A 19,696-nucleotide genomic window follows, 5' to 3' on the forward strand; every position below is an offset into this window, starting at 1 on the left:
CAGTTGTCTTTGAATTTGCCTAAGCAATTGAAAAGAGGAACAAAACAGAGAATCTTTCTATTTATTGGTCAGTGGAGTTGTATGGGGTGCAGCAGGAACTTAAGGGCATTCGGCATCGAAAATGAACTATCTAATGCTACCAACGGCCAACTGATTTAGGTCGAAAATTACAGCTATCAGATTAGGATAATCGTTTATACTCCCCACACCAAACAATCTGATCTCAAATTATATCTTATTCATCATCCCAAATAACCGATCTGATTTGATTTCATATAACTCTTTTAGTCAGGGTTTCCTAAAATGCTTTAAACAGTCGTTTTTCTCAAAAACCATATAGTTAGAGTTTTGAAATTTTCAAATTCCGTTGAGCAACGCGCTTTAATGGTAGAATGATTTTTTTGGTGAAGCCAATCAAAACGCCCGTAGAGTATGTCTGTTATTTAGTATGCGCTTTCCTAACACAGATCCAAGTCATAACACCGTTCTTGGAGCTGTTTGAAATTTCCAGACCTGTGGGAATGTCATTCCTTTTGTCCGAGCTTGGCGACAAAACATCAACGAAGAAGACGATGTCTTAACTTACTTCGTTGCATATCCTCAAGCAATTATTAGAAGTGCAAGCCTAGATCTGAGTTTGTCAAGAAGCAACGTCTGAAGGACCCTCCACAGACATAGCTTCCATCCATATCGAACAACACTACATCCAGCTTTTCATGACGCAGCTATATATCGTAGATTTGACTTTGGTAACTTGATAAGCAACATGTCAATAGAAACCCCGACTTTTTGGATCTTCTTCTTGTGACCGATGAGTGTTCATTTTCAAGGAATGGACCTTTTAACCACCAAAACATGCACATGTGTAGTGATGTGAATCCTGATTGGGGATTTCCTTACCACAACTAAGTGCAATTTCATTTGAATGTGTGGGCGGGTCTGGTCGGGGATCGATTCATTGGCCTTTTTTCTCTACCAATCGTATAAATGAGCAGAACTACTTAGCTATGTTGCAGAAGAAAGTTGCAGATGCTTTGAAAGACATTTATTTGGCCTGAACGTCTTTGTTTCCAACATGACGGTGTGCCCTCACGCCAATCACGAGCTGTTGTGGAACATATTAATGCTGAATTCCAACAATGTTGGATTGGGAGGAATGGTCCAGCTCATGTGTATGCGACGCCTGTTACGAACCCGGAAGATTTATGTCAACGTATTATTGATGCTTTAAATTTATTAACTCCCTATATGAAATAGCCTTCATTTCGAGATATGGTACATCGTGCTGAAACAAGTATCACAGCAAACGAAGGTGTAATTGAACTTTACTTTAAATTTAAAATTATTTTTAGTTGTTTAAATCGAAAATTAACCTTTGTAGAAATTAAACTAACGCTGTAAGGAATATGTTTTGTAAATCTAGTAGGTCAAAGTTAGATCAGCTTAACTTTATCTCACCAATTGAATAAACAAAATTAAAGTGTAATACCTTGATATGCGTTAGTTTTAAAAACAAATTAAATTCCAATAAAAACCTGTGGCCTGCTTTTTCCATGACCTCATAACTAAGTGACAAATTAGTCTTTCTTGATCTAAAAACTTAATTTGTAAATTTTCAAGTATGCTCTACAACCTTATCCTTGACATATTTTTTCCATGACCTACCGGTCAAACAAAAAATTCAAAACCAGGAAATATTTACACCATTTTCTGAAATTTAGGATTACATACATACACCCTGCCACTCTATCAAAAATGCTTTTTGAGTAAAACGCCTGATCAGAGTAATTTGTTACACTCTGAATAATACATACATGTAAGTAAAAAGGAAGTAAAATTCAAACGGATTTAATCGCTAAAAATGTAAAATCAATAACTGTGAGGCGTCTGAAATCTGCTCACCTTCTGTCGGGTTTAAATAACCTGGTTTCCATATCAACTATCTGATAATATCGTATCGAAAACGCAAACGTTATTGGATCTATCGTATATTACTTAATAGGATCAGATAATTGTTTTTCTGAAAGTCGGTGGGGAACACCCATTAATTGGAACGTTAATTTTTCTAGCGAATACCATCTGCAGCAAGGGGGTAAAGGGTATAGTAAGAAAAGAGTGCTAAATTTCATTCATATAAGTGTCATACTTATATATTCTACTTTGTTACTATTGAAAATAAGTTAAATAATTACCAAATGCATTACCACAAATGTTCATCAAAATCAAATTGAAAATAGAGAGAATGATTGATCCCCGCATGGGGATGGCGAAGATACCGTACGGGACGAAGAACATGATAATCACTTGTATAACTGATATGATCATTTGGCACAAGAACTGGGACAGTAGCAACTGTGTCCTGGTGGCACCCGTCACCAGGATTCGATGCAAAGCTCCGCTCTGCTTCTCAGCTACTAAGCACAAAGCAGTGGCCATCGTACCCGTCATAAAAACTAAAAGGACTAGAAGGTTGGGAAGAATGTACTCCGTCATGGTGACGTCAAAACTGCCGTAGACCGGAGGTTTTTGCAACTGTGGATGGGGCAGACAATTCAATAGGATAACATCCCCATTATAAAAAGCGGTCATCTTACTTGCAGAGGCGATTCGGAGAGAACTGGGTTGCCCCCGACTAAGACGAGCATTTCCTTCGAGAATGATTGGAAGGCCGAATAGAGCTTATATGTCACGGTGGTATGTATTTGGCTGTCTGCGTGAAGAAACACGTTAGGTTTGAATACAGAAAGTAATACTCATGACCATACTGGTGTTGTCCATGAAGACTTTGACGCTACTGCACTCTATGGTCGAGTTAGTGACTCGGAGACCTTCGCGGAGCCTTCGAAAAAGACACTTGGTGAAATTTGCTCCGATGTGGAGCACCCCCCAGTGGGAACCGTCTTTAACGCTCTCAATCGCTGCATTCCCATCCGAATAGTCATCCTGATTGTGCAAATTAAATTAATACGGTGTGGAAGTTCTCCTACGTAAATCTTACTATCCAAAGCGTATCCTTGTCCAATTCTTTTAGGAATTGACTACTGAGGAACTTTGGACTTTCTTCGTTGGCCACGGCTATCGGTAAAGCCGTGAGAGGTGAACCGACGATGGTGGTGAACAGCAGCGGTTGAATGATGGCGATTATGAGAAGAAATCCAACTGCTGCTAAGTTTCGTCTGACGAAATGAAGATTTCGAACTGTCAAAGCTCGGAGTCTCCTCGTGTCCGTCGTGAAAGGCGTTGATGATTTTCTCATGGACGTTGATTCTACAGAGCGTTCCCGAGCAATTGTTCCCCTTTGCTTAAGACATAGACGCAACATTAAACTATGGCATAAAACAATCCATTACGGTAACGTACATCTAAAAATGGAGATGCATTCCCCTCTTCGTCGTCTTGAAACAATTTAGCGTAACAGCTCTCAAAGTGCGTCACTCCATAGTGTTCCTGAAGCGATCTTGGCGTGGTTTCTGCGATGATGCGACCATTTCTCATGAAAGAAATCTACGAAATATTTTATGAATCAATTGAGGTTGCAGAAATCTGTTTTGAGATCCTACCAAATAGGCTATAAGTACTGATTTTTGTCATGTTAGAATATAATAAAATATTTATTTATTTGTTTATTTATTTATTTGTTAGGTTCTGAAACGTTGTGTCCTAACGCAGATGTATTATCCATCACGTTCGAAAATTTGTATGTATTTTAAACTTTATTAAATTTTTAATATTACAATCACCCCATGAGTCTTCCGTAATAAATAAATATTTTACTACCAAATCGGCGTCTTTGGCTTCGTCGACGTAATGAGTGGTGATGATAACAGTTGTTCCCTTTGCGGCTAATCCCACCAAGTGCTTCCAAATGTTTTGTCTCAGCAGCGGATCGACCCCAACCGTCGGTTCGTCAAGTACCACCACTGGAGGCTCATGCAATAACGCCACCACCAAAGACAGACGCCTCTTCTCGCCCCCGCTGTGCAAAGACAAGCGTTTAATATCTACAATGAATGACCATGAGCCAATTGCAACAAGTAACTCCATTTACCTCATGTTTCCAACCACCTTTCCACCCATATCGAGCAAGTCCAACATGGTCATCAAATGTTGTTTTCTTACTTGATAATTTTCACCCACGCCATTCAGAGATGCGAAAAGTCGCAAATTTTCTTCAACGGATAATTCTTCGACCAAACCCGTATCCTACAATACTCTCAATATTTACAACCACAATAATTCTTCAATGTTGCTCTTGCGAATACATTTCATAAGAGTGACGTGTTATCAAAAAGGAAACCACCGTCACATGAAAATTATCCGAATAAAAACTTATTTGTTGCATATAAAATAATAGTCGCGAATAATTTCCATAAAAAAATTAATTGAAACAGATTTGCGAGTGCAAATGCGGGCTTTACAGTCGTCCACATTGTAAAAAATAAAGGTATTGTTAAGGTATCTAAAAAGACCCCATGGTATTTAATAGTACCTTGAAAGGTACTCCTTCGTTTTATTATCCGCGCAGGTATTAAGTGATACCGGAAAGGTATTTACAACTATATCGTGGTATTGAATAGTACCTTGAAACGTACTCTTGCGTTGTTTAATCGGCACAGGTATTAAGAGATACGGGAAAGGTATTTCTTACCATTAAAGGTATTTACGGAAAACGTTTTGGGTTTGAACTCTTGATGTTGTACATTTATGGCATTTAACGAATCCTTTTTGAGTTTTATCGCCTGAGGTGGTACGAAACCCTCAATTTTATAAATATATAAATTGTTTTGGTAACCAAAGTTTCTTTCACAATAATTAGTCGTAACTCAGTGTTGCACATAATTTTTCTTATCTATCAATTTTGTATATTTACTAAGAGATGGCGACAGTGATACTATCTTATCATTTTTTTGACATCTGTATTTCAGATGGCAGCACCATTTCGCTTTGTTTTCTAGGTGAATATATTTCGTCTTTTTTAAAATTAAATGCAACAATAGGCGAAACTATAAAGTCTAGGGGGGCTGAGAAGATGGTAGTCACGTGACTTTTGGGGAGAACTGAAGCGCCATCTATCCTAAGAAATACGAACCACTATTCATTTTATTTTGCTAATGGCGGTTTAAATTTTGAGTAATAAAATCTAAATTATCTAATTTAAAGTATTATTATTATTATTTAAACCATCTTAATAGAAAGGTTAAAATTAATTTGCTGTCTGCAGTATCTGAAAGGAATATTTTTTTATTTTCCGTCGCACGGCCAACTATGAACAGGAGTTACCGAATGCATGTTGGCTGTGATATGGTTGTCACGTGATTTCGTTTTCCCATTTTAACAAGTTGGTTATGACCAAATTTACTTTATAGTTTCGCCTATTCGGGAGTCTGAAATAAATATATAATTTTAAATTATTTACTTCATATCATACTGTTTGAAATATATCTCTAGTTATATTTCAAAGCTAATTAATATAATTCATGTTGAAAATATTTTCGTATCCAAAATTCTTTGTTACCACAATGAATTCTTGGTATAATCTAACACCCATTAATTAAGGTACTTTTAAGTACCTTCATAAAATTATAAGTACAAATGGGAACCATTCTTGGTATAAAATAACACCCGTTTAGGTACTATTAAGAACCTTCATAAAATTATAAGTACAAATGGGAACCATTCTTGATATAATATAACACCCGTTTAGGTACTATTAAGAACCTTCACAAAATTATAAGTACAAATGGGAACCATTCTTGGTATAATCAAACACCCATTTAGGTTCTATTTAGTACCTACACAAAATTATAAGTAGCAATGGGAACCATTCTTGGTATAATCAAATACCCATTTAAGTATGGTACAGTACCTTTAGGAATAAGGAGGTTTTAATAAATACCTTCATCAAGACGTACCTTATAGCACCTCCTTAAAGAGGCATTATTTGATACCTTTAAAGGTTCGTCTGGGGATGCAACATAAAATACCAAAATGCACCTTATTTTTTAACAGTGCAGGGCAGGGCCGGCGGAAGCTGTGGGTATAGTGGGTAGCACTACCCACACGGTAAGTTAAAAGTGGGTAAAATACCCACTTGGAATTCGGGGATGGGAGAGCTTCCCCCCCCCCCTAAAATTCGAAGAGTTTGACAAAGCAATGCCCACTTGGCGAGATGAAAATTTTGGAAAAACGGTGCTCAAATTGAAAATGGTTTCATATTTTTCTACACTTGAAGTCTTGAACACTTCCGTCTAGTACTCTAGATGTCATATTTTGTTTAGAAACCGATTTCTCGAGTATCGCACTACGCATATCTTCATAGTTTCTAAGGAATTGTTTCGTCAACCTCCTAGATTTATTGTATTATTTTTACGAGTAATGTCTGTTTAAAAACATAGCTACGTCTCGCGTCGTGCTATTGTTTGTATCTTAAATTCTATTAACTGAGGGAATAAATGAGGACCGTGTTTTACAATTTAACGGTTAGTTTGTTTAACAAATTTTAAAACTTCAGAGATTTAGGTAATGATTTGTGTTATAATTTTTCATACTTTTATAATTTTATTGTGTAAAAAAACGGTGAACGGTTTCGGAACTTTCAGTTAATGGACTGATCCGACTGAAAATAGTTGTTAAGCCGATTAAAAGCTATTCCAAAAACTTTTAAACAACAAGAACCGTCACGTAAAATAAATATCCAAACAAAGTACGTAGTGTCCAGTTTCGATTTAGTGAATAGTGTCTACTATAAATAGTAGCTACGGCCAGCCTTGGAAATAAGGTTTTTTTTTAAACTGGTCCTTAAGACCAGTGACCCCCTAGCATATGAATTATTAAACTGGTCCTTATGACCAGTGACCCCCTAGCTTATGAATTATTAAACTGGTCTTATATAAAATGTTCTAATGTCATTTATAAGCCTAAAAAACCTATACTACATGTTTAGAAGTTATATTATGTTGGTAACATTAACTTTACACGTATTCAAAATAGTTAACTTTATTTTATGGGTACCACAAGAGTAGTACAATATAGTACTATCTCACCTAAGACTACTACCATAGCCTAGAAGACCCTCGTAATTTACCGGATTATCTCTCTTTCTCTAGGCCCCGTAACTCCAGAGTCTCCGGTCCGTTACCGCGTAGCCAGGTAGCCTACCGTACTCCAGGGAAAGCGAGACTAGAGGATTGAGGGTTTGAGGCCAGAGGGGGGTTAGACAGTTCGACTCGTTCGAGAGATGCGAGCGAAGGGACTCTACATAAAACCTGGAAGGACGTTAGTATACGTACTTCCAGATAAAACCTCGACGTGCGGCCGCGGCGGTAATAAGCGGAGTCGCTGTACATATAAATCCAGTGAATAGGGAAATCAAAATTGATATAAACCTTAAATTAATAGGTCATCTCCTATTATTTGGAATTTTTAAACTGGTCACCTTCTGTTTTTTTGTTATTATTTCGAATTAATAAACTGGACACGGTGACCAGTGACCCCCCAAATTTTGAATAAAGAAACTGGTCTGAGCAATTAATTAACTGGTCTTTGACCACCTGACCACCGTTATTTCCAAGGCTAACTACGGCCGTCGACCAGACAAGCTTATGAATAAACCTATGTTTATTTTCTATTTCCTTTAGCGTCGCGAGTACTGCGTTACTACAAATGTTTGTTTAGAAGCTAGCACGTCGGACTTAGATTTATAATATTAATACTAGTGGCGTAAATAGGGTCCCCCACGGTCACGCGGTGCGGGGGTCCCGGAGTTCCAGGAGGCCCCTTTTTAGTTCGTTTTATAACTTTGCTTTAGTCGAGGCTTTAGTTCTATTCTATCACGGCCTGCCTTAAATCGCAATGTTGCATAATTATCGCTTGTTAATAGCTTTTTAGTAACATAACCGCAGATCGTCGCTAATTTAAACGGAAGCCCCTCTTCACTTCTCGATTTAGAGGATACGAGAGTAGCGAGTATTGGGTGCTAGAAATCGAAAGTAAGTTCATATACGCTTGTGGGTGTTAGTAATAAACATCCCCCTACCGGCCAACTAGCCACACGAGCCGAACACCACCTGCCGGCCCTGGTCCAGGAGCGAAGCCATAGGGGGAAGCCCCCATCACCAACCTTTATCCAAAGTTGGCAAATTAGGCAATTCAATATTAAAATTGGCAAACTAAGAATTTCTGTATTTCAAAGTAATATGATATTTGCTTTGTTATTTAAAGAAACTTCAATTCATTAAAATATATTTAAAATAATTTAATATAAATTTTCGTTCAATTATGTGTCCAGATGAATTGGTCCCAAAATCGCAATATATATTTAGCTTTCTTCCAACTCTATACTACCCTGACAAAATACCCAACGTTGTTTTTTTTTAAATTTCCATGGACCAAGTAGTCGCATCGTTGAAACTGTTTTTTGGTCGTATCTACGATCTCTATGCAAAGTAAATTTGAGTCCATTAGATAGTAGATGTAGGCCTACCATGTACGGGTACTTCGACTACATAAAAGACACACATGATCATACGAGAGACTAAATTCAATGGCTTGAAATGGCTTTAAGACTAGCTTTTAAAACAATATAAATATTACTTAATTGAAAGTAGTCGCACGAGCCAAATGTTATCCTAGGTGGAGGGGTAGTATTTTTACTATAGAGTAGTAGCACTCCGTAGCTTTGGCCATGGCCGCCATTTTGGTCGCAAATTTTTTATCTATAGGAAAGAGCACGGGTGACGTACTAGGACGTCACAGTGCCATTACTCTATAGTCAGTTGCAGGCTAAGAAAGACAAAATATATAGTACAGTCGACGCAAGGATACCTCAGACTATTTCCGGCCAGTCGACCGCGCGAAATTTGAATTTGACCACTTTACGGTCAATTTCAAATTTCGTGATTTTCATCGTCTTTTCGCGCCATCTAGGAACCGAAATTGGAATCTATTTTTTAAATTTATGTTGTCATGAGTTAAATTACTGAATACAGCCGAATTATTTTGATAAAGACAGTTCGATAATGGAAGCTCCAAATATTTTAAATAGCCCAAGAGGTTACTGTAAAAAGCACGATAAAGGTTTATTGTTAACAAGTAAAGAGATAAAAACATAATTTTAAACGTTTATAGCTCATTAAGACAACGTTAGCCCCAAGAAAGCGTGGTAACTATTTTAAAAGAAACTGCCAATTTAACTGGTAAGACGTAGAAATAAATTTACAAAATTAAATCATTATACATACTATTTTAAATTTAAGAATGATAGAAATGCCTTATCTTTTAAATTTGCTCGCCACCACAATTATGAAATTTAAAAATTAAGATTCCAATTTTGGTTTCTAGATGGCGCTAAAAGACGACGAAAAGAGCAAAATTCGAATTTGACCGTAAAATGCCCAATTCAAATTTGGCGCGGTGGTTAGACCGGAAGCGATCTGAGGCATCCTTGCGCCGATTGTACTATATATTTTGTCTTTCATAGCCTGCAACTGACTTATACAATAGGGCACATATGACGACGGAATATAAATCACGAATTGCAGTCCTATGAGCTTTTTATTAAAATTGTTTTAGTCTCGTCTAAGCACTTTTCATATCTTCGTGTATCCTGGTTTAACGCAAAAATACCTAGACTTCGGAAGTTCGCAACTACTCGGCAAACCGCGCCGCCAAACTCTCTTCGCGTAGCTTTTTAAACCATAGGCGTTAAAACTGGGTTTACACCATTGAGTTGGGAATATTAATCTAGAGGTCCAATCGAAACGTCGGATTTCAGTATTTCGCGAAACAAGTTTTTAAAAATAAGAATACTGTCGTCTGCTCCCATCGGCGTCCCAAATGACGAGAAACCGTTATCATTCTACCCGTGGCGCCGTCTATCTCTCAATGATTCGTTCAAATAAGACGCGTTTTCAAGCAAAAATATTTTTTTTCTTCAAAATAATTGATGGCGCCACGGGTCATATGATAACGTTTGCTCGTCATTTTAGAGCAGACGGCACATTCGTATTTTTCAAAAACTTGTTTCGCGGGGAGCAGATTTGATTGGATCTCTAGATTAATATTCCCAACTCAATGGTTTACACCAAATATTTGTCGCAATCCATAAGAGTTTTTTATTTATATTGACATTTTTAAATCAGAGCCATTTACTATGAATTTAATTAGACAGTTGATAGTTAATAGTATATACCATGAAGTTGGCTATTTATAGGCTCTGTGTTGGCAAAAATTGTACTTCTCCCTCGCAAACCTAAGTGCTTCGCTACGCCCCTGCAGTGGTCTATGGTCCATAGTGATAATTACTTAAGATTGTTGCAAAGATGGATATTATTTTGAGCCCTTGACTTGACTAGCTAAATCATGACTAGGGCCCGTAACGAAACTAGATTGTGATTAGGGCACGTTGTGAGGCTTTGTAATGCCTAAGGCCAGTATTAATAAGGGGGGGGGGGGCAGGGACGGATTAACCATTTTTGCTGTACTTTCAACATTTTGATGCCCCCTGGGCCCCTATGCCATAATGAAAACAATAATAAACATTAAAATTATATTTTAATTTTGGAAATAACTAAATCACACTCAGAGCTTTAGAAAACCGTATACCCAGTTTTTGATAACAAACTTCTAGCTTATCTCGTTTAATGGTTAATCCAGCCCGGGGGGTCGGTGGCTTGTAGAACATTTGTATAAAAAGGAATGTTAAATATTTCAATGTATGTTCTGGGTTCGCCAGTAACGATTTCTGTGTCCTTAACAATTTCAATTGTCGAATTTTCCTATTCTACTCCTATTCTTGTGAAAAATTGTCCATAGGAGCGAAATTAGACCTTTAGATAAAGTGAAGGTTAAACCACTACATAGTGCCGTAAGCACCAGTGGCGTAACTTGCACGGGTGACACCCGGGGCGGATATCATGGTGTGCTACTTACTAGTCTCTAGTTGGTGTAAGTTTTAATTTTTTTCACAGTCGGGTGTCACCCCCAAATCACGCCCAAACGGGTGGCACCCGGGGCGGGCGAGTTTTTCAATTCTTTCTCTCAGTATTTTTGTTAAATATTTATTTATCAGCTAGTATTGTTATTTTACTATTAATTACTATAATTAGGCTAGTAGCCTAGTATACTAGTCTTTTATATCCCACTAGTCACTATTAAGTTACAAAAGTTGTGGAAACTGTGGTTCATTTAAATTAAAGGAAAAATTTTCAGCCTTGAAAGTTAGTTTATACTCATTTTAAATTTAATTTCCCAAAGACTCGAATAAAACCAGCTCCTAATCAAGTACTTGATACAAATAAGATAAATTTTTCCGTTATCAAGTACACAATTACTCGACTCGACTTCAGTATTACTCGACTCGAATAGTCGATGAAAAATATTTCGTTCTCGATACCGGACTCGATTGCCTAAAACCGCTACTCGCACAGCCCTAATTTGTCCTTATTAATAAAGCAAGTTCTAGAATATAACCCATTTGATGATTCTAGAGCTCGTTACAAAACTAAATAATGACTATATCCAGTAAGATGCTAAATGATATAGGGTACCAACGCGAAAACCACAGTCTGCTATGACAAATGTTCATGAAGATATCACTATAGTGGTTTCCTTTTCTAACTGTTCAGGAAAATTAGTATCTACACTAAATTCGTATAGGCACACCAAAACAAATTTAAAAAATCGCAAACCGTAAGAAAACCAACACTTAATGTTGATATGCATATCTTTAAATTCAAAATTAGTATGCATATTTTAGACAATTCCAAGCGCCACTAATGAGCTCAATTCAGTTTCTTAAACAATCGAGCGGGTCACAAAGCTAAATTCTAGCGAAGTATTTAAAAAGCAATAAATTTAAGCTAAAATAGAACAACGTTAGCCGTATAAAATGACCCAAGCCGACATTTGACCAATACTGTCTTAAAGTCTAATGACGGCACAGAAGTAATGATAGAATGTACTTATTCACCAAGAGTAGAAGGCAGTAGATTTAAACAAACAGGAGTAAAGCAATCGGAGAAATTTGAAAGAGCATTACCTGAGGCATGTATCCGATTCCATTTCCCGGGATAGGACGCGTTTCCAAATCTTTGTACGAATATTGTACCTTTCCTTTCGAGGGGGTGATCAAGCGACACAAAACCTTCAACAGAGTGGTCTTGCCGCACCCGCTTGGGCCCAGAATGGCGTATCTAGTTCCCAAAAAGACGCGAAAAAGTAATCAGTCGTTCGGAATAGGCGTCTTAGAATGGTGAACTCACACGCATCCGTGTGGAATCCTGACGCTAACTTCGTTCAAAATCAAATGTCCAGATTTAACACTGTAATTTACCCCAGTCAAACTCACGGAATCACTGCCTGCCATGTTCAAATACATCTAATTTCTACATTTAATGTGCGGGATAAATTCAAAAATTGCCTCCTTCTTAACTCCTCTAACCTTCTGATAACATTAGCAAATACGTAGATTAGTCCATTATGAAAAGGGATAATAAAGCTAAACCCTAACTCCTCTAACCTTCGACAGCCGAATAAAAAAACAAAATGATAAACTCAGCCAGTCGAAGCGTTGTAATGATGCCAGAAACTAGTTTTTTGATTTATTCCTCCCATTAATCATTATTAAATGGAAAATAATATATATATATATGTGTGTATTTTTTTCATCAAATTACTACCGCACGGAGAAAAACAAAATTCCTAGAAACACCAGTAATTTGACCGTTAAAAAAATTTCTTATTTCTCATTAAAATTCAATGCAATATTATAGTAAATAATACGTAAGCATGATATTTATATTATTGAGTGTGAAACTAACAGTAGTTTAAAAGTTTATTTAACGGTGACATGACAGTTCATTTAACATCGAATTTGCAGTAAAAATAACGGTTAAGATTTGTTAAATAATACATTTGTGGTATACCCAATTTTTACATTCACCGGTAAAATGTAATGTAGTCAAACCGTAAATTTTACATTTCTGAAACCAACATTTTGCAATCAACCTGTAAAAGAAATGTATAGAAACATTTAATTTTTTATTTGTATAGCACAACATTTCCAATCAAACCGTAGATTTCACATTTAAAATGCATTCAATTTCCGATCAAACTGTAGATTTCACATTTAAAATGCATTCAATTTACAATCAAACCATGGATTTCACATTCATTATGCATTCAATTTACAATCAAACCGTAATTTCATATTTAAAATGCATTCAATTTCCAATCAAACCGTAGATTTCACATTTAAAATGCATTCAATTTCCGATCAAACTGTAGATTTCACATATAAAATGAATTCAATTTACAATCAAACCGTTTATTTCACATTCATTATGCATTCAATTTACAATCAAACCTTAGATTTCACATTCATTATGCATTCAATTTACAATCAAACCTTAGATTTCACATTCATAATGCATTCAATTTACAATCAAACCTTAGATTTCACATTCATAATGCATTCAATTTACAATCAAACCTTAGATTTCACATTCATAATGCATTCAATTTACAATCAAACCACATAAATAAAAACTATGAATCCGTGAATTTCGTTTTTACAAAACAATTTTCAATCAAACAGTAGTTGTGGATTGGTTTCCACCTTGGCCCATAAGTTTGGGTTAATTACCTTCCTTACCTTGATACGTTTTCGTTTCGAGTCAGTCTAGCCCCCTTATTAGCCTCTTGGGAAATCCTTCACGGATTGAACCGTTAATTAAACTCTCTTTTAAAGAAAGTGGGATTTACTGTACTTTTAATCGCTTTACACCTTATTCTCTAAATTGCTTAGTATTTAACAAATAAAACCAACATGTCAACTACAAAATGTTTTAATGTATTAATATATTACATTTCAAAAAATAAATAAAAAAGGGAGCCAAGACTGTTGGCAGAAGCAAATAGCTTAGTTTAGTCTGAAGATAAAATTACTTTTTCACAGAGTCTCGTAATAATGACCAGATCTCTACTTTTAACAATCTGCCATTTTAATCTCCAATAATTCATTTAATAGACTAACCTCTTATTAAAAAACATATCTACCTTAGTTCCTAGTACCACAGAAAATCAAATTAGAGGAAAAAGTAAAAAGTACTGGCTTTAAATATACCAATAAATAAGTGAGGAAACTAGACTATTTTAGTCAACTATAGGAGAGATAATAGTGACAAATGTAGAGAATGGGGTCGGGGGAGGCCATTATATAGTTACTTTAGTTTCTATATTTTATCTGTGAAACCCGTTTTTGTTGTCACATGTCCGTCTGCATCGTAAAATTGTCGATTTGCGCGTTTGTGCCACATCTGGTTCAGACTCAGAGTTGATCGGTTACATTAAGTTAAGAAACTTAAAATTTTTTATAAAGAAATATAACCTCCGGGGAGGGGGGGTTTCTTTAATAACTGGGACAACGGAAAATGAAGTAACTGCTCATGGTGTTTGGTTTTTAAACATTTGCGCCAAATTATGCAAAATATAGTGTTGAACGTGATGCAATATAATATTGAATATTATAACCATTGACAAAATACATAGGTATTAAGCCGTTACATTGTCTAGTAAATAAAATATATTTTCAGTAGTTTTACGTTACTTCATTTTCTGTTGAAAATATATATGTAGTAAGTCATAGTTCTATCTAGTAAATAAAACACATCGTTACTTCATTTTCTGCTGTCCCAGTTACTTGGCATAGTCAAGACACGGCCCACTGCGCATGCGCTTGCGTTCTCTCGCCCCATAGCGGCCCGCTCAAAGAATTTCAAATCAATGCATTGGCGCGAAACTAAAGTTTAGCGATTAGTGTCATCGTCATCCGCAAGGAGCGCTTCGTCCCAACCCTAAAAACGCGTCTTTTTACAATCGATTTACCATCATACTCTATGGTGGGAAACTCAACAACTGACGAGTACGTGCTGCTAAAAAGTACCTAAATATTCTTAAAGCGATTTTTTTTTTCATTTTTAAATTGTAATTGAAAGTTACGTTTCCATTTTTAACTTAAAAAATTAGGTTTCAGTTCAGTTTTTTTTCAAATTGTTTAGCAAGAAAGTTAACCCTAGATAGTTTTAGTTAAACTTTACCTTGTAGCCATTTTTCCATACATATATAACTATATAAACTTCATTATCTTCTAAAGAAAATAAAATGTTTATTTAGGTGGAACTTGTCAATTTTGATTATAAACATGTGCTAAGATTTACATTGTTTGAAACCCTTTTAAGAATAAGTTCCAACATATATTTATATGGTTTTGAATTTCATTTTTTAATAAGTCAATGGATTCACAATATTATATAAAATATTGAAGCGTAATAATACAGTCAACAGGTAATTAGAAATTAAATAATTTTTATTTGACAATTTAGTTACCCTTACTTAACTAGACTTAAATGCTTTAATGTTGCGTTCCTTATTGCCAATCTAAAAAAGTGATGAAACTGCGAGAAAGATGGCTGAAAATCATATCACGTGATAATTACAAAATAAATGACAAATCAGCATCAAGTGTAGTATGCAGTTTACACTTTAGTGACACCGATTATCGTAAAGGTACATAATTCATCTTAGAATGGCAATTGTGGGGCTTGACATTTTCAAAGAACCTGTACACAATTTGGTTATAAATGCACTGGCATCTCTAGGCCCTTGGGGTGGATATAGTGACCTGATATTAAAAATTGCTCGTCCTAAAAATCCCGTAGTAGTTCCTCAAAAATGTAAATAATGTTTACTCATTTCCTTGCCTCTTAAAAATCAAGTAACCAAATTACACCAATAATATTAGATTTATTGATTAAACGAATCAAATTTCGAATTGGGATTTGCTGTTCTCCACTCCTTGATTTAATATAACTATCAGACAGAGGTGGTTTAAAATATCCAAAGCAGAAGTTTGTCATGATTATCTCAATTGGTTTGACCTTCATAGAGGGAGCGATTCCATATTTACGATAAACTCCTGGAACTTGTGATTTCAATGACACTCGTGCTTCAACTTCTGCAAAATTTATCTGTGACAAAATTATTCCACCTTTAGTTGATAATATAACACGGATAATTTCAGCTTGTAACGACGATAATCTTAAAGAACTTAGTTTTATGCCTCAAACGGGAAATTTTCTCAAAATGTGAAATGTTCAATACAACAATTGCGGCAGTCATTCCTGGAAATATGTAAATAATAACTTTGTTTAAACTTCTCCATATTATGGATTGTAAATATTTAAATAATAACTTACTTTAAATTTCTCAGTTACTAAAATATTTACTATTGGCTTAGCTACAAGCGTAAATTGTGATTATCCAAGCAGTCTCTTGTCATCGACGTGTTGTCAAGTGTAACAGCTGACTCAGTAGCGAGAGCCACTGACATCTTGAATTTTAAAATATTATTTTCGGCGGGAATAACAAAAGTAAAATTTTTTAAAAAGTTAATAAAACGTATAAAAAGAGTTGATTTACCTTTCATTTCCTTGAAAATGCCGATTAATTCTCAATCTTTTTCATTATGAATCAAAAACCAACATATATCCGTAAGATTCAATGTTAAAGAGGGGTCAGATTATAGCGCTCCAGCCTTCGTAGCGGCCACAAATGGAATTCACTATTTTGGGTTGATTGAGCGCAAGGTGACTAGAGAATTCACTTTAATGGGGCGAGAGAACGCGAGCGCATGCGCAGTGGGCCGTGGTCAAGATATCAAAAAGACAATTATAAGCAGCGGAGACGGTCGGAAAATATTTCTGTGGGGGCAAAAATTCATATACTTAAAACTTAAGCAAGAAAATGTACAGCTCTAAATTTGTATTACTTTATTTTCTTTTAAAGTGTTCTTTCTTATATCTCATATGTCAATGAATAGATAAGTTCGAAAAATATTTGTGTACATGGATAGATAATTAAGCCTTTCTTAGCCACATTCTTTACGAAGGTATTTTAGGGAAAAGAGGGTACACGACGAGGCGATTTTCTGTTTGGACGAATCTATCGAAATCAATTTTACGGTTATATCATCGTAATGCTACTCGCATCTGCATTTTCAAAATAGCTTTTGTAAAACGACTGAATTCGGACCCAAATAAATGCAATGAGATTATAAATTTTTCCCTGATTACTATTTTTTCTCAATTTTATTTCTGTGGGGGCTCTACCCTCGTCTGTTTTTCACTGTGGGGGCTCGATCCCCTGAAAATCCGTCCTTTCTAATAATAGCCTTAACATAAAATTACTTACCACCACTTTTCTTCCACTCATGTTCAAAAGTTCACTTTGTTTAGGACTTAAGCCGTCCTAAATTAAAGTTAAGTTAGTATGAAGAACGTATTTTAAAATAATAATCACAAAAATTAAATAAATTTTCAATATTCACACTGCGAAGACTGCACAGTAAAGTACTCCAATTCTCCAACGTGGTGTGCAAATAGGTTTAGTACCGGAAATAAGATTATGGGAATTGAAAATATTTATCAAGCTTTTTTTACGAGCAGTGTTGCCAGGTTACAATGTTAGAGTGGCAGTGCTTTTCAAGCTCGATTTAGAATCTTTCAGTCTTGTTCAAAATGCATTTTAGGAGTAGGGTCCTAGGGAAGGTACTTTTTGTATTTTAGAGAGCCCTAACTAAAATTATGGCTATTCAAAATGACGGTGCACTTATAGATTTCTATCTAGGCTTCGAGCTTATAGGCTAGGCGCCCACTGGCTTTCCGTTTCGTATCCGTCCTGCCTTCCACAAGGCATTGTCTCCGTTAGGAAGCAAAGCCTTGTGGAAGCTAGGACGGAGACGTTACGAAGAGCAGTGAGCGCCTGGCCTTAGGAAATATAGTACCATCTGCCTTAATATCCATCAAATAAATATGTGAAGAAATAGCAGACGGATTTTGAATATCAATGTCTTTAGATGAAACTTTCAGCTGTTGTGCTGGGGCCAATGGCTCTTAAAAAAAATCAAGGGCCCTTAAAATAAATCATTCAAACTGGGGTTGCGGGCCCAGTGGCGCACCCAGGATTTTTTTATGGAGGGAGCCGGGCCCGGATTGATCTAATGAATTAAGTTGATAAAATTTTAAGACTTTTAATGAAACATAAAGCCTAAACGTTCATTTCGTTTGGGGGGGGGGGGGCAAAGCCCTCCCCTTGGGTGTGCCAATGTGCGGACCACCTTGGCTCCCAAATTAAAAAAATATATTTATTAAAAATTTAACGGAAATTTCTTAAAAATATTTGTTACGCCTTTGCTGAAACGCTGTTTTCCTACCCTAGTCGAGAGCGAAATCTAGCGTTAAAGTTAACGTTTTAAAGTCAATTAATGTTTACGTAGCTAACGTAACCAATTCTTATTCTTGTATTTTATCTGCCTATTTTAAATTGTTTTCCTCCATTTCACCTCCCCTGGGCCACTGGCCCTCAAAAAATAAATTTAAAGGGGGTCGGGAGCCCGAATGGCCCCCGTTAAACATATCACTATTTCCAAGTCTGGCATGCACTACTAGGCGTGCTTTTCAAATATTGGTGTTTGCGTGATGTCACGCACTTTCTCAACAGTTTTAAGTTTCATGGGAAATTTTATAGAAACTCCAATTTTTATTATTCGAAATATTTTTTGAAGTACAAATTAATCGAATTATTATTTTTTTAAAGAAAAACTGTACATATATTGAGCGTTATATATTTCGGAGTGCTTTAAAGCATATTCCTTTGATATAAATCGGTATCTTACCGATTTTAGTGTATATTATCGAAAACCTCCGAAAACTAGCCCAAAAAACAGCCCAACAGCCCAATTCATTTTTCCCCGCAAGCAGACATAAAAATAAAGCCCATTTGGGCTGTAGAAGAGCCAGGGCATGAAATAAGCACAGGACACTGGACATTGTCCGAGAAATTTTGCATATGTCCGATAACTTTTCAAAATCTTAGGTGGTCATTGGACATTTGTCCGATAACTTTTTCAATAAACTGGGAATGTTTTTTTCTACAAAATAAAAATATTAACAGTTATTTTACAAAAAATATTGGGAAGTACCGAGTTACTGAAGTTGATACTTGATAGTCTATTCTGTAACTGTGAGTCTGTGCTAAAGAGAGAGGGATGGACGCCTGGCGGGTAGTGGGGATATGAATAATATAAAAACCAAAAAACGCGCTAGCATAACTAATGAACATTTAAGTCAATGTATGACTATTATTTTGCATGGTCCTTCCAAAACAGATTTTCAGTCAGAAAAATCTATTACACAGTGTTACAAAGAAAAAGGAAGAAGACTTGCCTGTAAAAATTAGTTCCTATATTTATCAAAACTAACTTTGCATAGCTCACATTTTAAATAAATATTGAACTGGTTTTTCAAGTGCTTTCACTCTTTTATTAAGGGGAGAGGGGGTCATTGGACAATGTCCGATAAAATTTTGAAATGAGGGGGGTTAACTGGACAAATGTCAGATAACTTTAAAGGGGCTCCAAAGTTCGGTGGCAGAAAAAAATAAAATTGAGCATGCTTTTCCTTCCCCTCCCCCCCTCACTCGGCCTTGGCAGAGGCGGGCAGAGTCAACCGTAAATCTCGCACTTTACTGACTTTACACACATTTTTCCACCGAACTTTGGAGCCCCTTTAATATCTTATTTCCTGCCCTGACAAGAGCCCAAATGGCATCATGGACACCTCCCCCCCATTTCAAACGGAAC

At 36.0% G+C, this 19,696-nt stretch overlaps 2 protein-coding genes across 2 annotated transcripts in view; both read right to left on the bottom strand.

Annotated features, from left to right (window-relative positions):
* Positions 1-1,098: 1,098 nt before the first annotated feature.
* On the bottom strand, positions 1,099-3,322 carry LOC149923607 (ABC transporter G family member 20-like). The gene is made up of 5 exons (XM_090161637.1): positions 2,999-3,322; positions 2,766-2,943; positions 2,595-2,710; positions 2,282-2,532; positions 1,099-1,183 (listed from the first exon to the last, which is right to left on the bottom strand). Exons 1-5 carry the CDS (start codon positions 3,320-3,322, stop codon positions 1,099-1,101), a joined length of 954 nt encoding a protein of 317 aa, XP_090017763.1.
* A 548-nt stretch (positions 3,323-3,870) lies between these two features.
* Positions 3,871-19,696, bottom strand: part of LOC149923608 (uncharacterized) — a gene marked incomplete at its 3' end in the record, with an annotated part of 29,912 nt that continues 14,086 nt past the window's right edge. Inside the window, exon 4 of the mRNA XM_090161638.1 lies at positions 3,871-3,976. Coding sequence (XP_090017764.1) covers positions 3,871-3,976 — 106 coding nt within the window. The remainder of the gene's footprint in view (positions 3,977-19,696) is intronic.

This window comes from Leiobunum rupestre, chromosome 10 (assembly GCF_980474605.1).
Source record: "Leiobunum rupestre chromosome 10, qqLeiRupe1.1.hap1, whole genome shotgun sequence".
NCBI classification, from domain to species: Eukaryota; Metazoa; Arthropoda; class Arachnida; order Opiliones; family Sclerosomatidae; genus Leiobunum; species Leiobunum rupestre.

Excerpts from the sequence above, each read along its gene's own strand:
- LOC149923607 (XM_090161637.1), bottom strand. The coding sequence starts at position 3,322 with ATGTTGCGTCTATGTCTTAAGCAAAGGGGAACAATTGCTCGGGAACGC. Across the intron at positions 2,711-2,765 it reads AGTCTTCATGGACAACACCA|ACAGCCAAATACATACCACC; the intron begins GTATGGTCATGA and ends TTCTTCACGCAG. Across the intron at positions 2,533-2,594 it reads TCTCCGAATCGCCTCTGCAA|TTGCAAAAACCTCCGGTCTA; the intron begins GTAAGATGACCG and ends CCCCATCCACAG.